Here is a 21,347-nt window from a genome sequence, read left to right as displayed (position 1 = left end):
GAGCCCCGGCCGCGCGGCGGCACCGCCACAAAATGGCGGCCGCGGGATCTTGAGGGGTGGGGGGAGGAGCGAGGGGCGCCGCCGCCTGAGGGAACGGGAACGGGACGGGGACGGAAACGGGCGCGGGGCGGTGGTGGGCAGAGCCTGTCCCGTTCTGTCATGTCCTGTCCCGTCTCCTCTCCTCCCGTCTTCCTCCCGCCCCGGTCCGGCATCGGCGGCGTCTCCTCCTTCTCCTCCTCCGCCTGCTGGGGTGGTGAGTAGGGAGCCCGGCTGAGGAGGTGTTTCCTGCAGCGGATCCTCAGCACGTTTCCCCCTCCTCCCCGACCGCCTCAGAGTGCCACGTTCCCTCTTCCCCCCGCGCCTCCTCACGTCTGCACATGTCGCGATAGTCGCGATAGGAGGGGGGGAGCCGCTCACTGAGGGGAGCGGGGCTGGGGCCGGGAGCTGGGGCCTGCCCGGCCGGGAGCCGCTGAGGGGCCGCTGCGGTTGTAGGCCGGGTGAGCCCTGTGCTGAGGAGAAAAATGTTAACGAAATGCTCAATAAGCTCAATAAATCCCGGTTTTCCTCAAGGTGTGCGAACAGCACCTGTGGCAAGGAGCCCAGGGTGGAAAGGGGATTTTTTTTTCCATGAGGAGCACCTGCAGTCGTTCTGGTCTCCTTGTAATTAAATAGCAAGAATACGCAAGGATACTTTTTTGCTCTCAGTAATAAAATACAAGGTGCTGGGCTTGTTACAGTTGAAGGCAGGGTCATATGTTAGATCTGCAACAGGGTGCATTGTAACTGTGACTCTGCCTGGGCAAAGAAACAAGAGATACCTGCTCAGAAGAAATGAAGCAACATTTCAAGGTTTCCTGTTGGGGTGACTTCCTTAATACCTTTTTTCTTTGTTTCAGATTAACCAACCAAAGAGGTTATGAATATCATCTGTGGTCTGAAGTTGCCGGGCAGGAGCTGTATTTTCTTTCGTTTGGCTTCCTTGACCAAGCAGGGGAAGTACAATAAGCTCTACGGGCCTTACACAGAACGTTGCCAAATTCAAGTCAGTTCTATACGAGATAGATGCCGAAGGCTGGATTCGAGTGGAAATAATAGAAACTCTTTTTTGACTGGAAGCTTGACTGACTATTGTAGAAACTTTCTTGGTAAAGGACAAAGGTGTCTTTTGAACGTCCCAAAAACAGAAGTATGGAAGAATGCACCTCATGGTTCAGGAAGGTTTTGCTTTCAGTCTTCTCTGTTGCAGGGGGAGAAGGTTACGTCCTTCCAAATCAGTTCTGCAGGGCTACGCCCAAGTCATTTCTCTGCTCAGAACATCCAGATCGCCAGTTTTTTTCACACATCATCATCACTTCAAGCTGCACCTGTACCTCTTTTCTGGATTATTGTTAAGCCAGCTCAGAAACTATTTGCTATCATTCTTGGCAGGTAAAATTCTATTTTGCTTACTCTCAGAGTAAGACTCTGTTGTGCAAAGACATGCATATGTTCATCACTCTTTGTAGAGAATGATAGGTGTATTTGTAGTCTCTTCATTTTAATATTTTTGAAAGTTTTGCAGAACTGGGTCCTAGGCTGACAGTTTGCTCAATAAGAAATTGTTTTCCATTATCAGAGGTGTTAGATGTGTCTTTTGACCTTCAAAGCCTCACCTATACAGGTAGAGAGAGGGTAGAATGCCCCAAGACACTAAGGGTGTTCCCCCTTCTCTTCCTGTGGGAGGAAAGAAAGGGAATGGGAGAGGGTGAGTAGTAGTCAAGTAGATTATAACTTTTCTTAAACTCTCACAAGGTGAGAATGTAATAGTAGAGCAATGGCAGATGCTAACAACCCCCTTTTTAACTGTGTCCTAAGCTGACAGTTGTTTGTGTTTTACAGGAGCATAAGAAATTGGTGGAAGGCACTTCCTCCTAATAAACGGGAACTTTTTAAGGAAAGTGCAAGGAGAAATAAATGGAAGATACTCCTGGGTATCAGTAGCTTAGGAGTTTTGTTTGTCATGTTTTATTTTACTCACTTGGAGGAGACACCCATCACCGGGCGTGCCCGACTGTTGGTGTTTGGAAAAGAGCATTTTAGGCAGCTGTCACAGATGGAGTATGATATGGTAAGATTTTAAAGAAAAGTACTTAAGGCTATAGCTTAAAGTATAGCTTAAGTAAAGGCTACAGCTCTGTTCTCTCACACACTTCTTGACAAGCAGATTCCCTTTTACCTCTTAACAGGAATGAAAATTATGCAGTACTTTGTTGTACTTCGTGCTCAGAACCCTTCAGAGCATCCCCCTAAGTTTCCCCCTCGTCTTATCCCTATCCTTTTTAAGAGTTACCTTCCTATCAGCAAATCATTCAGGGATGTGTGATGGTTGAAGAACACATCACATGTACGTGGCAAACATTTCTGAAAATGTTATTGTAATACAGTAAATATAAAAGTCTGACAGAGGCAATAAAAGTATAATAGGTACATACCTAGATCTGTCCCGCTTTCTTTGCTGGTTTGAGCATTCCATGGCACTTGTTTAAGGTCCTTTTTTGTAATCTGTCAAGTTGTAAGGTATTCCTCCCCACCATTGAGAATACACTCAATTCTCCTTTTTTTTTTTTTTTTTTTTTTTTTCCTTCCATTTGATCAGTTCCTTCTCCTTTAATTGCTTTCTTTTAGTTTGCCCATTGTTCTGATTTCTGTGGCTTTGAGTTCTATGACTTGCTATTCTCATGTCTCGAAATGAACTCGAGACATTCAGCCATATACAAATGTCACTGTATTCCTGAATTATAGAGAATGTGAAAGAACGTAGCAGAAGTAGTACAAGGACATATTCTGTTACACTTTTGGTATAAGTTTGTCCAACTTAGAAGGTACAAAAGAAATACAGAGATATAAAGAAATTATAAATTCAAATGGGAATTCAGAAAGATATAGAAAGCTGTGCGAAATTGTGATGCCAAGCTTAACTGTGTATATCAGGAAAATACCAGCTATATGAGGCTGTAGGAGGCAAGTTTATACTATCTTATTTTTGATCTGTGGTTAGTTTACTTCCTTTTAAGTTGACAAATCCTTACATAGTGAGTCTGAAAGAACAAACTCTGCTATATTGGGTTGGGCTATATGAAAGAAAAAATGTATAAAAAAAAAAAAGAGCTTTAAAGAAGTAGTTCATAGCCTCTAAATTAGTTTACCAAGTAATCATTTACTGTGTGTTTGTTCTGCGTGGCAATCAATTAATTCTTTTTTCAGTGGATGGAGGAATTCAAAAATAAAATGCTGCCTGAGACAGATGCGCGCTATCAGGTAGTGAAGAGCGTTGTTGGACATTTATCTGAGAGCAACAAGGATGTCCCACAGGTCTCAGCGCTTGACTGGATTATCCACGTGGTAGATGAACCAGGAGTAAATGCTTTTGTGCTTCCGGTAAGTTGAACCCAAATAGAAAAATTATTAGTAATATTGATAGAGTGTTTCATTTATTTACCTTCTACTTAATTTTCACCCCATCTTGTTCACAGAACGGTCAAGTATTTGTTTTCACTGGGTTGCTAAACGCAGTTTCTGATATCCATCAGCTGTCTTTCATTCTGGGACATGAAATAGCTCATGCTGTGCTGCAACACGCAGTAAGTATTTAAGAATTTTAGACAGCTTTCTTTAAATAATTATAATTAATTATAATCAAGATCTTTTCAGTCACTGCCCACCAAAATTTCACTGTGACTCTTTCTAATTAACAAAAATTTGACTTTGAAATGAGAGTATTCTGATACAGTTCATTCTTATATTCTTACAACTTAACTTCTAAGTTATAAGTTAAATTATAAGAAATAAGTTATTACTACATGAATAATAGAACTCCATATAAGAACTGCCAGCAGTCTCCTTTAGTAGTCAGTGTTAGCACAGTGTCTGCCAGTGGTTTTTTTATTTTTTTATAAGTGCACGGATGGATTATGGCTCATTATTAACAGTCATTTAGAACTTGGTCTGTAGATGTCTCTCCTCCTATAGTGTAGACTTAAAGAACTGGAGGCACTCAGCAACTCAGTTTGTTACTTCTAGATTTGTTATATCTACGTAAGTAGATATACTTCAATACCTTATTCTGAAATGCATGGTGTTTTATTTTAGTGGCACGGTTTTGGAATGCACAACTCCAGAATGCCTGGAGCTTGATTCTGCATTTAGAGATGATTGCCTTCACAAACTTATTTTTTTTTTATGTACTTCATGTGTTGAAATTGGTAGTTCTTTGCCATTTAAGCACTGAAGAATGGATGTAATTATTCTGTTGTGCTTTGAAGGTACAACTATGAAAAAGAGTATGGTATAGAAATAGGGTTCATACTGTTCTGGATTGAGGTGATTTGCTTGAAAGTGCTGCTTTGCATACAAAATGTCTTCTCTCTGTACATGTAGTTTAAAAATAAAATGCATCCATTACCTATCCACCAGCTGAGAAGACATAACAAGGACCTTTTAAGCATAAACATCCTGATGAAATTACAAAATAATCTGGAAACAGGTAAATATGTTTTGAAGGCAGTGAAAATCCAGAACAGTTTTACTGCAATTTGTAGGATTTTGGATGAGCAACAATGTTCACATTGTAGTTACTTGCAGTTCAGCTAAGCCAAATTAGACTTGCTGAATTTATTAGAAATGTTTTTCAGAATAAAAACAGCTTACCTTGTTTGTATGGAACCTGTCACCCACCTGGCATGGAGAAGTGTGGCATGATCTGACTTCTCAGTGCTCAGATCAATTTGTTCTGCGTCAGAGAGAAGTCTGAAAAACAGAATTATTTCAATTTCATTCTTCAGGATTTTTTAGTTTCTGAAATTAAAAGAACACAATAGACAAAAAAAAAAAAAAAAAAGTAGAGCTGCTTACTTTCCCCTTGTTCCATTAGTGTTTCTGTCTAACTGACGTCTGTCTTCTCTCAAGTTAATGTAAACAACAGTCTTCTAGGTCTTTATGGGTTTTTCCTTCCAACTGTTTCATGGCCTTCTTACTAAAGAACTCTATCTGCATACTGCCATCAGCTTTGAATCTTTCCAATTGGGAGACAGGCAAAATATGTTTGTTCCAGCTGTATTTAGGTAGTTGGTGTGGATTCTATATTGAAAGAACCTTGTATCCAGCTGGTTTGGGGTTTTTGTGTTGTTTTTTCCTGTTTTGTTTTGGTTCAAGCAAAGAAGCTTGTTCCTGTGGCTGCACAGAATAAAAATTAGTGATTTTATAGTGTTTTGAAAGTATATTGTGTTCTTCAAAAGCAAAAACCAGGCGGTAATGAATGAAAACTGAACCATTTTTGTTACCAGGCAGAGAAAGCCAGTCTGGTTCACTTCTTGGATTTCCTATCACTCATCTTTCTCACTATGATTTGGGCCATCTGTCCTCGTGATAGTTTGGCGGTTGTTGGCCAGTGGATTCAGAGTAAGTTGCAGGAGGTAAGGCTGACTATGGAATACTTCACACAACTTATTTGAATACATCTGTTTCTGACATTCATTGCAAACGTGTTGAAATATTTCTTATACTCCTTCTAGAGTTCATGGAAAAACATTTATAGGCTTGGGGAGATAGTACCACTAAACAGTATGTTTGGGGAAAAAAGCAGAGGAGAGATTATAAGCAAAAATAAATATATCAGTATGTTTTTGAAGGAAATATGTTTTTATAAATATACATCTGCTTTAGTTGATATATATTCTCATTTGTCATCTTGAAAAACTTTAGATCTTAAATAATGATTGGATTTAGTTGGATGGGCCCTTAGTACTTGCTTGCCAATTAAGTTAAATGATTGCCTGTTTGAAATGTATCTCACGTTTTAAAGTTTTAAAATGCCATGTTTTTATCTTGAGTAGTTGCTAAAATGTTTCTAAACAAACTAAAATATATGGAAAGAGTATCTTTAAATACATTTTTGTGGATTTCAAGATAAGGAAGTTGTGAGTCTAAATGTTCTTTTAAAGTAGAAACTCTGCTATAATAAAACTTACTGAAATAATCTTTACACACAGCGTACTTCCCATAAAGTAAAATTCAGTAGTTATTGTGGTGCTGTTTTTTCCCTGCTGTCTAGTTTACTGCCTGCTTCTGGACACTTATCCATTTTTTCTCTTTTTTTTTTTTTATATAAAATATTCTTTAATTCATAAAACTTGAATCTGGAATGCAGTGAAATAGCTCTGGTTTCTTTGACTTCCCTTGATGATTTATCTGATATTTCACCTGGTTCTTCAGAAATTTAAATATAACCAATCTGTTTTGGTAGTTATGCTAATGGGTAGATGCATGGATTGTGAGCATAAATTACCTCTAATGAGCTTGGATATTTCTACCAGCAGCTAAGAAACCAATACGTTGCTGAATGCTAGTCAGCATTTTGAAGAGCTGAATTCGGAAAAAGCAAAGTGTGAATCAATCCTGACACTGCTCATAATTTAGACAGCAAGATTTAGTTCCCTGTCAGCATATTTTCTCCTGGGCTACTGCAGCTGATGTTCTGGCATTGTAGGCTGGAGTTGGGCTTTGGATTCCAAATGGAATTTGGCTTTAAGCCCTTGGCTTTAAGGTCCTACTACTTGGTCTACAGGGAAGATCTATCGTTTCTGAGATGCTGTATGTAATGTCTTGGTTTAAAACAGTGGTTAGACTTACCTTAAATAAAACTAAATGTATCCATATATAATGCTGAACAAATAAGTAATTAATATCATCAAAAATGTATTCCATATACAAAAGATGCTGAATAGGAATTTTTGTTTGCCACTCACCTGTGAGTGCAACGTCTGTTTGCTTCCTCCATTCCACATTTTTCTATTGCGCTTACATGGAAAAAAATCTTTCTACTCATTTTGTCAGGATGCTTCATTTTCTTTTTCCATAGCCATGTTTTACTCTTAAATTTTTTAAAATCCCAGTTTGCCATTATTATCATGGCAATGTCTGGCTCTACTCTATGAAGTGGTTGCTTAGGCCACATTGCAGTACTCACTTCTATTTCAGTGTTTGCTCTTCTTTTATGACCTCAGGTGCTTTACTTTTTCCTTTACTGACCATGGGTTGCTTTCTGTTGTTGACTGTAAGTAATTTCTAGTGACTCTTTGTAGGCTTTTTCACGTGTTAGCTTCAGCCCTGCCTTTTTCTCCAGTGCTAGTGATCTTACTTGCCTTGAGTTTTCTCATAGGATTCATTCGTTGTTGTTCTTTAGACGTGTTTCTGAACTGAAACATGTTTCCTTTGCTGTTAGAGCAGAAATTATTTTATATGGGAACATAAGCCTGGGAATGCTACACATTCAATGAGAATTGTTGTGTGGTATCGCATCAGAGTCTGTTTAGGCTACTGCTTGTCTCTGACTTGCTAGTAGCTGATGCACAGAGGAAAAGTAAATCAAACAGCAGCAGATAGAGGGTGATGTTTTCCTTGGATGCATCCTTGCTTCTGTAGCATAGGCTGGTCCTGAATCAGGGATTGCATTAGCAATACAAATACTTGTATTTATTTTTCAGAATACAACCACATTTTGGGTACAGTTTTGGGATAGAGGTAATAATAGATTGGGATAGAGGTAGTATTACCCTGCTGCTTAACTGTAAGCACAAAGCTATGGAAGAGGTAGGAGTTTCAAAGCTATCTTGTGGCCATCTTCTTGCTGTCCCAAATCTATTAAAATCACACATGCATTCACACCACCAGTTTCCTAGCTCTTGAATTTACCTTCTTACTTAAAAGTGCTGTAAAGCTTCCAGAAAGTGGTTGTAATTGAGTAAGTATAAAACAACCTGCTTGTGTAAACATCTATTTCAGTTAATGCTTTATGTTGTCCTCTCACCCATTACCAGTTTCTATTCCTCATTGGGAAGTGCTTAATAATTGAAACAGCAACAACAAAAACTAGATCCAGCTAACTGAGAAATGGTGCCTCAGGAATATGTGACAGACGAGCTGGGGGTGTCTTTGCCTCCAGTAGATTTGGAGCACTTTTCAGGGTTATATTGCGCTTCAAACAATGACTTAATCTTCAGAGGATTTTAAAAACACTTTTGTAATTGCAATGTGCAAGATCTGTACAGAAGTGAAGAGCTTCACTGCTTACTTTTCAATTGTTGTTCTTTCAATGCTTACTGTCTTCAGTGCTTACTTTTTTGATATTTTATATCCATGTATTTGGCTTGGATAAAACTGCAGAGGACAAACTCTGATTGGTTCTAAGTTTATTTTTGACCTAGTAAATAAATAAATAAATAAATAAAAAAGCACATTCACTACTTTAGAAAGAAACAAAAAGTTACCGATACCTTTATGTACTCAAAGTATTGGGCTGTTTCTTTGGTGCTCTTCATTTCTGTTTTTTACTTCTTTTTTTCTGGAACATGTAAGGAAGATCTGCTTCTTTGACCAAATAAAGAGCTGATGAAACCTTTTTCTTCTTCACTAACCTTGCACGTTCCCATTCTTCTGTTTGTATTTCCTAATCTATGCTGAGATCAGGATGCTTTGACACGTTGCTTATCTCGGCAGGAGCAGGCTGTTTTAACAAGTCCTGATTTGCCTTTACTCTAACCTGATATAGTAGGGCAAGGCTGCCCAAATGTATGTGAATTATATGTGCCAGAACATCCTGGGTTGTACGAATAAATAACAGTTTGACAAAGCTACCACTGCCTCTTAGTGCCTGTTAATAAATTGTCAGAACATAGACAAAAGGGAGAGTATTTGGTCATATTTATGTCTTCCAGTCTGATTTCTCAAGGGCAATCTGCACCTTGTGGTGAGGGATAATAATCATGGCAAATAAGGGATTTTTTTTCCATTAAAATGTTTATGGTGGCATTCCATACTGTGGGCTACTTACCATACAAAGTAGATTGTGCTGGGTTTAAAGAAGGTAATCATATAAGCCACTGGACTTTTTTTTTTTTTTTTTTTTTTTTTTTTACATGCTGTTGCTACAGCTAAAATCTTAATGCTAATAGAAGCAAAGTGAGAAAATTCCATTTTGTTCATAACCAGCTTGTTTCTTCTGACTCTGAATCTTCTGTACAACCCTGACCAGTAATATATTTCTGCTTATAATGTTTTAAATCAATTAATTTAAAGTTAATGTCGACCCTTTGGCCACTGCAAAACGTGATGATGCTGGCTGATTAGAGGGGCCATGAAAATATGTATAATTTGAATGAATTTCAACTGAATACGGGATCCATGAATTATATATAATGTAATTAAAGATTATATTAAGACAAATTAATACTGATTGCATGCAATGTAAACATGATATATAAACACCATTTGTTCTGAGGAGGCTAGAAAAATGCTTTATTTAAAGCATGGAGTAGAGCTCTGTGCTTTTTTTGCAGTTTATGTTTGATAGACCGTACAGCAGAACGTTGGAGGCTGAAGCTGACAAAGTGGGACTTCAGTTTGCAGCAAAGGTAACTACAGCTGGTTTGTTTTATTAGCAACCAGACAGACACTTTTCACTTTCCATTGTAACCAGAGGGAGTTTCATGCTTCATGCAGAAGTAAATTGTGGTTGCTTTTTTCCTTTTTTAAGAACTGCAGATTAATGAAGTAGTGGGGAAAAAAAAAAAACAACAAAAAACTGTTTATGAGGAAAACCAAAGTCCTTCTAGGTAAATTCTATGTAACAAATTGGAATTTGTAAAATTGTGTGCTATCAATGACACAGTATACTTTCTATATAATTTATTATTACTAGAATAAAAAGCTATGTCTTTACAAAGAGAAGGAAGCCAAATAGTGATCTCTCATATATACAATGTGTTAAATTGTATCTCGAGATATAAATTGTACTTTGAATTTCTATCTTTCACTTAGCTTCCACTATTGCAAGAATTTTTGAGGAATGTTTTACTATGTTTTCATGCATTTGAAATAATTTTATATATAGCGTTCATTTTCATAACAATACAGTAAAAATTAAGAACTCTGATTTTATGATTGTGTATTATGTGATTTCTCGTAATCATGAAGTATATCAGCACTTCTGGTATTTAAAATTTATTTTAAGTATAGTTGTGAAAGTAAGCTATCTTTGCTAAAATAAGACAAAAATTTGGTAAGAAACTACTCAAAGCTTTTTCCATAATTCATTTTAGAGTCACCTTTTTTTTTGTTCCTGTGAGTTTTCATTCTAAATTCATCAAAATTAAATAGCAATCAGTTCTAGCTAGGTACAATAGAAATAAATAATTCTTAAGTGTTAGATATGTATGAGAGCAGCACCATCTAGCGTTAATATTTCATAAGGAGAATTTCCGTTTTCTTATTACCTATTAATATTTCTTCAATGCAGACTTTTTAAAATGAACTTCAGTTCTGGGACTGAAACTGCATTTATAGTTTAAAGTCATCTAGAGGACTAATGCAATCCATGGAAAAACATAATTGCTGTGTGGGTAACTCACTGCTTTGTAATAGCAATGAAGTTGTAGGGGCATATCAGAGAGAAACAAGCAAAGTGCCTTCTCAGCATTTCTCTGCTTGTGCAGATATAATTTTGTAATAATACCTTCAAGAAATAAAATTCGAAGGACAAAGTACCACTAATACAGTTCTGGGGAGGGGAGTCTTCCCATATGAGCACTCATCTTTTTCTCTTAAAGAAATTAAAACCAATATAAGAAATCTTGTTCTTTTTTCCTTCTACTTAAAGTATAAAGAAGATTGTGGGTGATACACAAGTACCATTCTTAATGTTCCACAACTTTCTATACTTAAATTGGTACTTCTACAGAGAGATATAGGAGAGTCATAGTTCTCTGCAATAATTACTTTTACCTGTTGTGGATTACAAAAAAAAAAAATCACCCTTTTAAAAGGCAGTGTAATCACATGCAGAGAAGCCTTTGCAGCTTGTTTTCAGATATGTTTAAGTGTGAATTATTATCACTGCTTACTTTTGACTCTTACCTTTAAATTTACTTAAATCTGTGGAGATGATTAACTTGTCTTTATGCTATATTGTGTCTAGCAAATACAACATGGAACAAGCAGCTGAGTGTTTTTTTTAAAAGAACAAGCACATGGCAGCAATTGTGAATCCTATTATTCCTTCTCCAGAATTACCTAATTCAGGTGCAGTTTTTAGTAAAGATCAGTGGAATTAGAATGTGTATCATATTACCTTAAAAGCAGTGGTGAATACATCTATTTTCTGCTTTCAGGCTTGTGTGGATGTAAGAGCAAGCAGTGTATTTTGGCAGCAAATGGAATTAGCAGAAGCCATTCAAGGGCAGCCCAAGTTACCAGAGTGGCTCTCCACGCACCCTTCACATGAGAACAGAGCTGAGCACTTGGACCGCCTTATTCCAGAGGTGAGCAGTTGAAGGAATTAGAGCTTTTTCTCTGGGGAAGGTTGCCTGAATTAGTTTGGCGTTAATCCATGAGCAGCTGTTGTTGCATCATGCTTACCTTTCCTTTTACCTATACAGAAATTTTCTGTCATAAGACTCTCAACTTTCCTGATAATTCTATTAAAAAGGAAACATTAGGCTAGCACAGCTAAAATGCAGTTAATTCCAGTGGCTTGTTTCCTGTTTTCCAATCAGATTGTAATACTTCTGCTTTTTAAAGGCATTTAAAGTATAAATGTGAATGAATGAGACCCGTATCACTCTCTTTTCCCTTTTATGCTGTTCTGGAAGCCAGATTTTAAGTTGCATCCTTAAACTGTCTCTGAACTGTCTTCTCTTTCATTGCTTTAGTAACTAGCCCAAGACTGTCAACTAGAGAATGCTCCCTACTATCCCGTCTCTCCCACTGCTGTGGAATTGAACACACCTTGTATAACGATGCCTCAGAATAATGTCAGATCCCCAGTAGATTTCTGAATAGCCCTAGTTATGATAGCTCTCTGTAGATTTTGCAGCCTGCTTTTTTTCTTCAAATCTCTCTATTTGTTCCATCACATTAGGGAGAACGTTTTACCCCACTAAGGAAATTGAGATAATTCATGTGATTGCCCATCTATCTGCAGTCTGTTCTGTTATTTCTTTTGGATTGCCCCTCAGAAGAATGCCTTATAGATAGCTACCTGGGGATTCTCTTAATTGGGTGTATTATTTACTGGTGGATTAAGCAAAAATTTCTGTTGTTAGCCAAGTGCTAGTTCCCTTATTTGAGAACTGTTCCAAGTTTAGTAGTCTTAGTTTACTGTTTCTTTAAGCAGATTTTTTTCTTTACTACATTAAAATAACATGATTTTTTTGCCTACTTGTTTATTAGATTTCTTTTTAAGTTGCTGTTTATTAGAGCACTTCACAACAGCATAGTTTTGCAAGCAAGGTAAAGCAAATTTCCTTTCTTATAACAAATTGGCAATTTCTTCTTCCTGTTTTTTTTTTTTTTCCCTTTTACATTCCCAGTCACTTACCATCTTTCTCAGTTCTAAGCTGCAAAGACAGTTGAAGATTTATTGGCAGAGAGAGTGCTAAAATGTTGAGGTGTTTACTGATTTTAAAGGAGGAAAAGAGGAGGATTTTCACGAATCCTTTTAGAATGAATGCAGTAAATATTCTAAGTGAGAGCATAAATCAAAACAGAGATAAGAGGTAGGAGGTTGGAGAATGGCTAGACTGAATATTTTAAATTAATACACACAAATTCTGTACTTCGCAAAAACAAGCTGTGAGAATATTCTGATGAGTAATATTTTCAGAGCAGCTGAATAGAAAATGATACACATTTCTGGAGCCTTTGTTTTAGTTAGATTGAACAAAGTGTTCAGAATGCTTTATTTTTGATACAATTATTGACTGGCTTATAACATAGAAATAAATACCTTCTTGTTTTTTACTCCAGGACTGAGCAAATAAGTTAAATAAATTAGTAACTGTGTAGTCGTAGCAGACATAGTATTATTTTTGTCTTATCTCTTGCAGTGTAGCAGGTGGAGTAACCTTTCATCTTTTTATCACTGCTCTCACTTACAAGAGCTGTGGAGGCTAGGAAACTTTCTTCCAAAGTATGATAGGGACTGAGATGTTTTCATTTGCCTTCTACCTTGCAAATTTTTTGGAGTAGGTTTAGAAAGCAGGGGCTGAAGGCTTCTTTTTAACAAAGGTTGACAGATAAGTGAGGCTGATACTGGAAAAAATGGAAAAAAATTAAAGAAGTTATGTAGATGTGTTGTTGGAGGCTTCTTGTCTGAAGTGTTTACTCTCCTTTGACTGAGAGTTGCCTCCTTGAAACTGAATTTCAGGCGTTTGAAGGGAATCCCAGGGCTTTGCTGTTCAATGTCAGCAACTTTTTATGTCATCACTCACATACTTAAAGCATTTTAGAACTGTACGTTTACCATATATTAATGGCCATTAGATGTTCAGAGCCCAAGAGAAGCTAGATAGCTAAAAGAGCCTTTTTATCTCTCTATGAAGAAACTACTACTTAGATTCAGCATCAGATCCATCATAAGCAAGGAACAAAGGCTGGAATCCTAAAGAAAAAAAATCTGCTGGCTTTTGCATTTGTACTTGGTTTTGAAATTGCCCTTTCTCTAAATAGACCAGTTTGTAGTAAAGATACAGATATAAATGTTGTGTTTCATATACTGGTGTTTTTGAAGCTGTGATGTTTTTTAGGACAAGATAATACCTATTATTAGTCCAGCTAGCATAGCTAGGAAAAATATGTGAGAAGTTTTTGGTCTTCTCAGGATGTGAAGATGTTTCTCTACAGACTTCTGATCAAGCTCACAATAAACTCTGATGATACAAAATGAAAAATTTTTGTTCAGGTAATGAAATAGCTTGTCTCATTGAGACAACTTAACAGTCTCAGGAAATTTAAATTAAAGCAGCAATATCACAAGGATTCTCTTTTCACATAATTAAAAGACAGGGAGCAATCAAATGAGTTTTAAAGATCTTGCATCTGCATTTCTGAACAAGTTGCAAGCTACGGCTAAACTGAGGAATTAATAAACAGAGAACTATAAACAGTTGCAAAGTAGCACTCTCCTGGAAAGGAAATAGAGAAAATGAAAAAGATTTGTCATGTTTTTAAAGGATTTCCCCCTCTGCCTGGAACAATTTGGATTGTACACGAAGAGAACAGAATATGCCAGCCAAATGATAACCCTGTTAAATGGGAGACTGTAATCTCCTAGAATTCCTACATGGAAGGTGCTGAAATACTCAAAGGCCCTACACATTTTGTTTTTTTCAGAAAAAGAAATCTTAAAATGATTTTGTAGTACAGTAGCTTATTGTTGTTGTGGAGAGGAAAATCATGGAATTATACAGCCAGAGAGCAGCTGAAGGATCTGCTGGTTCATCTCTGAACCTCTTCTTTTAATGTTCTCTGACTCACTACAGCTTGTCTACCTTTTTCCTTGTAAGTTGTCCAAACTGAACACTGTACATCAGCTGAAGCCTCAGCAAGACTGAATAAAGCAGAAGGTTATCTACTCAGCCTTTGCCTGTGACACAAAAATTCATCTTGACATGACATTTGCTTTTTTGGCATCATGTTGTTCGCTCAGATCCCATTTTTGATTTACTCTAACACCTGTTTCCAACACTTCCTTGTGGAAATACCATACTGAAATCATTTCCAGAGTCACTTACTAAGTTGGGACATGTCATTTCTATTGCATCTCTTTTGCCTGCTAGGCTAATTAACTGTCAAAAAAAAAAAAATTAAAAAAAGTAAATCAATGTATTTTGGCAAGATTTGTACATGTTGGCTGTTCATCGTTTTTTGTATTGCTTGGGTAGTTATTTACTTTATTCCTCTCTCAGGTGTCTATTGGGGTATTGAAGATACATTTATTTTGCTTTCTTTTTTTTTTCTCCTGCTTTTCAAAAAGGGGATGGTATATTTGCCCTTTGCTAATGATGTGAAGATTACCTGAGATAGTTCTAGTACTAGAGCATATTAGTATAAGTCCTATCAGTGCAAGTATTTGTAGGAAAATAACAAAAAAATACTGACCTATGTTTCTATCTTCTCTATAAATTTAAATATTTTGTCACAATTTTCCTTTTCTGTGCCCGCAGAATCACTGGAAGATGTGAAGTGTTAGCATTATATATCAGTTGCTTTTTTTTCTCTATCAAGTAACAAATCCATCCACTCCTAATCATCTTTGTACTGCTACTTCATTTGCAGAACCTGTTGTTGCCTTCTATGCCTGCTAATTGTAATTCAGTTTGCAACTCAGCTTTCCTGATTTATTTATTTATTTTGCTGCATGCTTGTGCTATTCCGTAGTTTTTGTCAGAGTTGCAAGGCCAGACCAGAATTCAGCTCTGCCGAGGTAATTACAGTTTATACAAAGAGAATTTTAACCCTTGGCCTTGTTTGTGGACTTAAGAGGGTGACTTTTATCCTGAGAGGTAGAATTCGCTCCAAAAGATTATAAGGGGTTGAGATGCAGTTAGCCTGCTTACCTGTGACAGTGGTGAAAGATGAGCACTGAGAGAGAAAAAATACTTTTTTTTTTTTCTCCTTCATTTGTCTTGCTGTTAGGTTTTATTTGAAAGCATCAGGGTGAGGCAGGCCTCCCTAGTTCTTACGCCTTCTTCCCTCTCAGTAAGTTGCAGGAGATGACTGCAATTATATTGATAAGAAAAACAGCTTCACCTTTGCTACTTACAAGCAGTAATTTTGATATTTTATTTGATGTCTTCTGAGCCAGTAAGCATTGAGGTGATCTGTATTCTGAACAGCAATATTTCTTTCTTAAAGTTAATCTGAAAAGAATAGCATTACGGTGCTCTTAATTTCCAGGTGCCTCTGTGTACTCACTCCAGCTAGTTAACCTTGTCTCGGTTCTGTCCATTGTCTTTATTTAGAACATTCTTCAGTATACAGATGATGAAACGTTTTCTTATTGAAATTGATATGCATTTGCTTCATTAAGAATGCTTTTACTTGTCCTTTTACCCAAACTGACAGAAATCAATTTACTTGAGCAATATTAAATTATCAGATTTGAAATTGCTGGTGATTTTGAAAGTACAGTGTGGCTGATCATGGTTGGCTGTTTTATCTCTCGGGAAAATATACTGTAAGCTCTTCAGCCAGTTATTGACACATTAATGATGCTACAGCATTGGTAGCACAAAAGAGAAGTGCAGTAGTCAACAGAGCCAGGGAAAGAACACCTGAATAAGGTTGAATATTTCACAGCAGGCACAAACATACATGTATACATGCATGCAAAGCCTACCTCTATTAAGAATGTTTAGTCTTAGATGTATTTAACAGTGAGACCATACGTCAACACAGTTTTGCATTCTCGTAACTGCAGTCTCTTTAATGGCATGTGGGTTGATGGTGTTGAATAGATGCCTCCTTCTCTCTTTGACAGCTTTACGTGTAGCAAGAACACAAAAACACCCACAGGGTGAAAGTGTTAACTCTGAAGTATTGTTTTGGACCTTTGCTGTTGTGACTTCAGTATTTGAGATAAGTGAAACCATGGAAATAAGCCAGGCGCCATATAGGAAGCCTCCCCGTGAGATTTAAAATCGCTAAATTAGTTTAAAAGAGGATTATGTTGCCCTTTCCAGGATACAGCCTAAATCTTTATATTTCCGTTTGCCTTGAATAATGCTGCCTGACGCTAATGTAGTCTTGCAGCAGTTTATGTTCTGTAAGAGAACAAGAGAAAACTCTTGGTTTGTCAAAAACATCACTTTGGAATTTAATTGGTCACTGAGGCAGAAGAGTGTTCAGTGGTATGGTTATACTTGATGACTACATGGACTATCACCTTGTAGAAAAACAAATACTGAGAGCTTTATTCATGTTCTTTAAAAGTTTGACAAGAGGAATATTTGCATGCCTAATCCAGACTTGCATATGCAGTAACTTAAATGTTGCACTTAAACAAGAAACAGCTGGGGAAACTCTTCCTACATTCCTAGAATGCATTTTTTCTTTTTCCAAAACCAGTTGTTGCCTTTAAATTCTCTTTGTTTATAGCCATGTACATGAAACTCTTATTAGTTCACTCTACTAAAGTTCGGGAGAAATATTTTGGTACCTCCTCATACAAAGAAATTATTTAAGAAGCTCAGCTTTTCTATTTTACAATCTGCTGTAGTAAGCTTTTCCCAGTGTCTCCTATGAAAGAGTACCAAATTGTTTCAGAATGATGGGTAAATACTTATACGCAGGTGTACTGGAATATTTGATTTGGTATTTCAACCAAATCAAGTGCATATAAAGCAGACTAAAATTTCCCACTCTGTTTTACAGTGCATCTGTGGAACTGCTATAAAAACCTCTTACTTTCTTTCTCCTCTGTAATCCATGCAGAATGAATGAACAGACACACTTTCTCATAGCTGTCCCTAGAACTGGCAGGAGGCACCTGGCCACAACTCAGGACAGATGTGGTCATCACTTTTCTAGAATATATCGTTATAAAGAAAATGGAATGAACTCTACACGTGAACTTATTTTCCCATGAAAATATTAAAAATAAAGCTGGATGTTACTCTGTCACTAGATTGAGGCTAAGATACAGTGAACCTTGCATAAAAGTGACTATCACTGTGGCCATTGATGAGTGCTAAATATCAAGCTAATTTTTGACTTGTTATTTTATTTGAAAATCTTGAAAAAATAGCTCTCATCGGGAATGTAGAACCCTCTAAAATTATACATCAAATTTTCTGTGTAATAGATAGAAGCTTGCTTTACTTGGTAAGGCTGTATGAGTGTTCTAGGAAAATCCACGGATACTGGTAGGCCTGTGTAAAACCAGTTGGAAAGTACTGCGTCAAACTGGTTTGTGTGCTACCCATTGCCATCTTTAACATAAACTGCCTGTTTGAATGGACTAGTTAAAAGTACGTTTGGCCTCATTAAAATGAACACAAGTTAAGCATCCTTTAGAACAGCTGACTTTATCCTGTTTTATACCAATGCTCCACAATGCCTTTGAGAAGATTCATCCAGTGTCACTACCTCCAAGGCAGAATGATCCATTGGCCAGAACACAAAGCTGGAGGAAATGTGTCTGTACTAATGGATTTTGCTTCTCTATGAAATCCTTTGACTCCTTTGTGCCTCTGCTTTCTAATATGTAAAATGGAAGCTCTGACACTTCTGTTATTTTGTAAGCAGGATTAATTAAAGTTTGTCTCCTAGTGCCAATCTATTAATCCAGATAGATTCTTACATTCTAAAGACATCTGTTTTCTGAGAACACTTGGAAGCTGTGTATTCAAATGTTTCTTGAAGATGAGATCACTTGTGTAACTGGACCTTAACTATACCGATAAACCATCTGGATTTCTCTGCCAAACAGTTAAATGTCTGTTACATTACTGAAGATTTTTCCCTCCTTTTTTTCCCCAGCCAGATGCCTGTATATATAATTACTTCAATAATGAAACATAGCTGATGAAGTATGCAGTCATTTTAATTTACATATGAATGTAAATTAGAAGGTAAAAGTTACTGATGTGCACAAATAGCACATGAAATAGTTTGAGAACTTCATACTTATTTAAGAGGTACCTTTTAGATTATCCATTCTTTGGGAGACTGCCTACAAGATAACATTTTTCATTCTTCATTTTCTTTCCATTGTTTTACCATATTAAAAGATGTGTTTCTTCTCAGGAAATCTTGGTTTCTGTTGAAAAGTTTTTCAGTAACAATCCTGACTCAATTTTATACTCATTAAGCTTTATATGCAAATGCAGACCTTACTGGAAAGCCAAATCACTGTCTGAAACCTTTTTTTATCTTGTTTAAATGAGCTTGATTTGTTTTCCTATGTATTCACAGGCTCTTAAAATAAGAGAGCGCTGCAATTGTCCATCTCTTTCTGGACCTGATCCTCGCCTTATTTTCAAACTTAACATGCAACATCTCCTGGAATCGTCTAAAGTTCAAGAAACTCAAAATTCTACAGAGCAACCCCTCTCAAAACCAAAACTGGATTTTCCTCACACTCAAAAAGTGGAAGACATGCCAGTAACTTTTGCAGTCAAACCTACAAACCAATGACGATAATTATTCCATTTTATGAAACTCGTGGTCTCTGAGGGTCTGTCTTTTAGGGCACATTTGTCTTTGAACCATAAAGAAGATCTAGCCACCTATATTCTGTGTTTCTTTTATGTGATCTCTCACTCAAAGCAATAAGGAGTTGTGCCCACACAAGAAGATCATCATGTTGGAGCAGAAAGTTTCTTATTCATCAAGGGTTACTAAAATAAATGACTTCTCAGGGGAAAGATAATCTCGTACAATCCAGTCACACAGTGTAATTTTCAGCTTTATCAGGCTCACCTTGATCAGAGGACAGATGAGCCAGGAGCGTCCCTAAAGCAGAGGAAAAAGTACAATTTTCATCACTTAACTTGTCTGGTTTATCTTGCTGTAATTTGGGTTAGATCTGTTCAGCTTCATTTGAGAAATAATGATGAGAGCTTACCGCCTGTTCCACATATAGAATGTTTAAAAATATTAAGCTGAGATGCAGTAATAGCCCATGGGCTAGATACACCCCCACTTAATTAGGTGGATTTACTGCTGGGATTTTTCTCCTTTCTAAGGCATTTGAGGGTATGGATTAATTCAACATTTTTCTTCAAAGCAACCTGAAAGGGTTGCACAAAGTTCAATTAAAAAAAAAATAAGTTAAATTATTTTCAAGGAAGGCTTTCTTCTAAAAAACATTTTATAAGAACCACAATTTTTAGCCCTAGAATGCTTTGCAAGGATAAGTGTGTTTTAAATTATGAGGGTGCCTTATCAGAGGCCAGTATTACTTTAAAGATACTTGATCTGGATAGATCAGTCTGGATAGAAGTGATTGCTGATGTGGAAGTATATTAGGTAGTAGACAAATACAATTTCTTGACTGCACAGCTTTAACAGTTGTACCTTATCCAAGAGGGCGACTACTCTGCAGGAAACCACCATCTAATGCTGTGTGTGTAAGAAAAAAAAAAAAAAGCACAAAACAAAACTCACAACCAAAAAACAACTACACAAGAAGAAGAAAACCCTGCAGCCTTTCCCGAAGCCACACCTTTCTTACTGTGGAGACCAATACGCACAAGATAGGTAAAGCTCTGCCTTCTGTGATGGAGTACCTCGTATAGCCAGCATGTTAATTTTTATTTGTAACTGTCTGAGTTATCGTTGCTTTGCACCTGATGAAACTACTGAATGTTATCTTACAGAAAGACATAGAAAGAGGCAGAAAGATTGAAAACAAAAAAGGGAAATCCCTTTCTTTTCTCTGTTCAGATGTATCTACTGTTCTGCTGTTGTTTCTCCTTTTGTATTGAAACAAAATTTTGTTTCACATATGGTGGGGTTTTACGTGGAGGGGACATTCAAAACATTTTACAGTGTATTGTATTTTGAAACATTCTTTTTTATTCGTGGTGGAGGACAGATTATCATATTTATTCAATTTAATCAGAATGCAAGTTTTTCAAGAAAGAAAAAACAACCTATTCATCGCTGTCTGTGAACATAGTTGGATAAAAAGGTTGTGAAACAAGTAATTTCTTTACTGACTTCAGCCAATGAATTGGGGGTCCTTAGAGAAATGCCAGCAACTACCTAACTTACTTCTGTTCAGAGGTAAGTCGATGTGTCTGTAACGTTGAACACTGATGATTCTAGGCCTGATTATATAGGTCTAGATTGGCAGCATATTGCTTACAAGCTGTTTTTAAATCTTTGCCCAGTCCTACTAGCAAGAGGCAGAAGGTCCAGCCTGGCCATTATTCATCCATCCATTTTTATTCTTAGTGACAGGAGTTTTTGTACCAGACATTCAGTGATGTGTTAAAGCACTTGGACATTGTCACCTGAAGGTAAACAGCAAAATACACCACTTAGATTTCCCTGTGGACCTTATAGTTTATCCAGCAACACCACGACCCCAGTGCTGCTGCCTCTTTCTCGCTCCAGTGTCAAAGCTTGTTTCGTTACCCAGGGCTCCTGCATGACATGCGACTTGATGTTTGTGTCTGTTAGGACTAAGGAGAACAGAGAAGAGTTTTTATAGCATTCAGGATGAAGTGTGACAATACACAAGTTTCTTAATTCTACTGCCTGTTTTAAGTGGATTAAGTATTGCACTGGAATGTCGGAGCTGCAATTGTAAAGCTTACCAAGGGAGATTTTTTTTCTTTAATTTGTATGTAAATAGTCTGTAGCCATGATGATGGTGATGAGAAAGGCAAGGTTTTGAGGGAGAAGTATTGGCTTATGTTATACCGACAAAGGGCTGTTGTGCTTTTTCCAACAATACTGATGTAATGAAAGGTATCTTCTGTCTAGCTGTACATACACAGGTGCACATGCAAACACACACACGTACA

General features: G+C 37.0%; 1 protein-coding gene across 4 annotated transcripts; it reads left to right on the top strand.

The window, feature by feature from the left end:
• Positions 1-82: 82 nt before the first annotated feature.
• OMA1 (OMA1 zinc metallopeptidase) lies at positions 83-19,103 on the top strand. Of its 4 annotated transcripts, none has more exons than XM_027462687.3 (9): positions 83-253; positions 897-1,428; positions 1,879-2,107; positions 3,244-3,417; positions 3,513-3,620; positions 5,322-5,450; positions 9,372-9,446; positions 11,202-11,351; positions 18,787-19,103. In XM_027462687.3, exons 2-9 carry the CDS (start codon positions 917-919, stop codon positions 19,006-19,008), a joined length of 1,599 nt encoding a protein of 532 aa, XP_027318488.2. In that variant the 5' UTR covers positions 83-253; positions 897-916; the 3' UTR covers positions 19,009-19,103. The 4 variants fall into 4 exon arrangements, with proteins under 4 accessions (XP_027318488.2, XP_071897818.1, XP_027318491.2 ...); XM_072041717.1 differs by lacking the exon at positions 18,787-19,103 and adding an exon at positions 14,043-14,628; XM_027462690.3 differs by lacking the exon at positions 18,787-19,103 and adding an exon at positions 11,742-12,310.
• The last annotated feature ends 2,244 nt before the right edge of the window (positions 19,104-21,347 follow it).

Source organism: Anas platyrhynchos, chromosome 8 (assembly GCF_047663525.1).
Source record: "Anas platyrhynchos isolate ZD024472 breed Pekin duck chromosome 8, IASCAAS_PekinDuck_T2T, whole genome shotgun sequence".
Taxonomy (NCBI): domain Eukaryota; kingdom Metazoa; phylum Chordata; class Aves; order Anseriformes; family Anatidae; genus Anas; species Anas platyrhynchos.
The sequence above is the reverse complement of the archived record's forward strand: the minus strand, read 5'-3'. Positions and strand labels throughout refer to the sequence as shown.

Excerpts from the sequence above, each read along its gene's own strand:
- OMA1 (XM_027462687.3), top strand. The coding sequence starts at position 917 with ATGAATATCATCTGTGGTCTGAAGTTGCCGGGCAGGAGCTGTATTTTC. Across the intron at positions 1,429-1,878 it reads TTTGCTATCATTCTTGGCAG|GAGCATAAGAAATTGGTGGA; the intron begins GTAAAATTCTAT and ends TGTGTTTTACAG. Across the intron at positions 3,418-3,512 it reads TAAATGCTTTTGTGCTTCCG|AACGGTCAAGTATTTGTTTT; the intron begins GTAAGTTGAACC and ends TCTTGTTCACAG.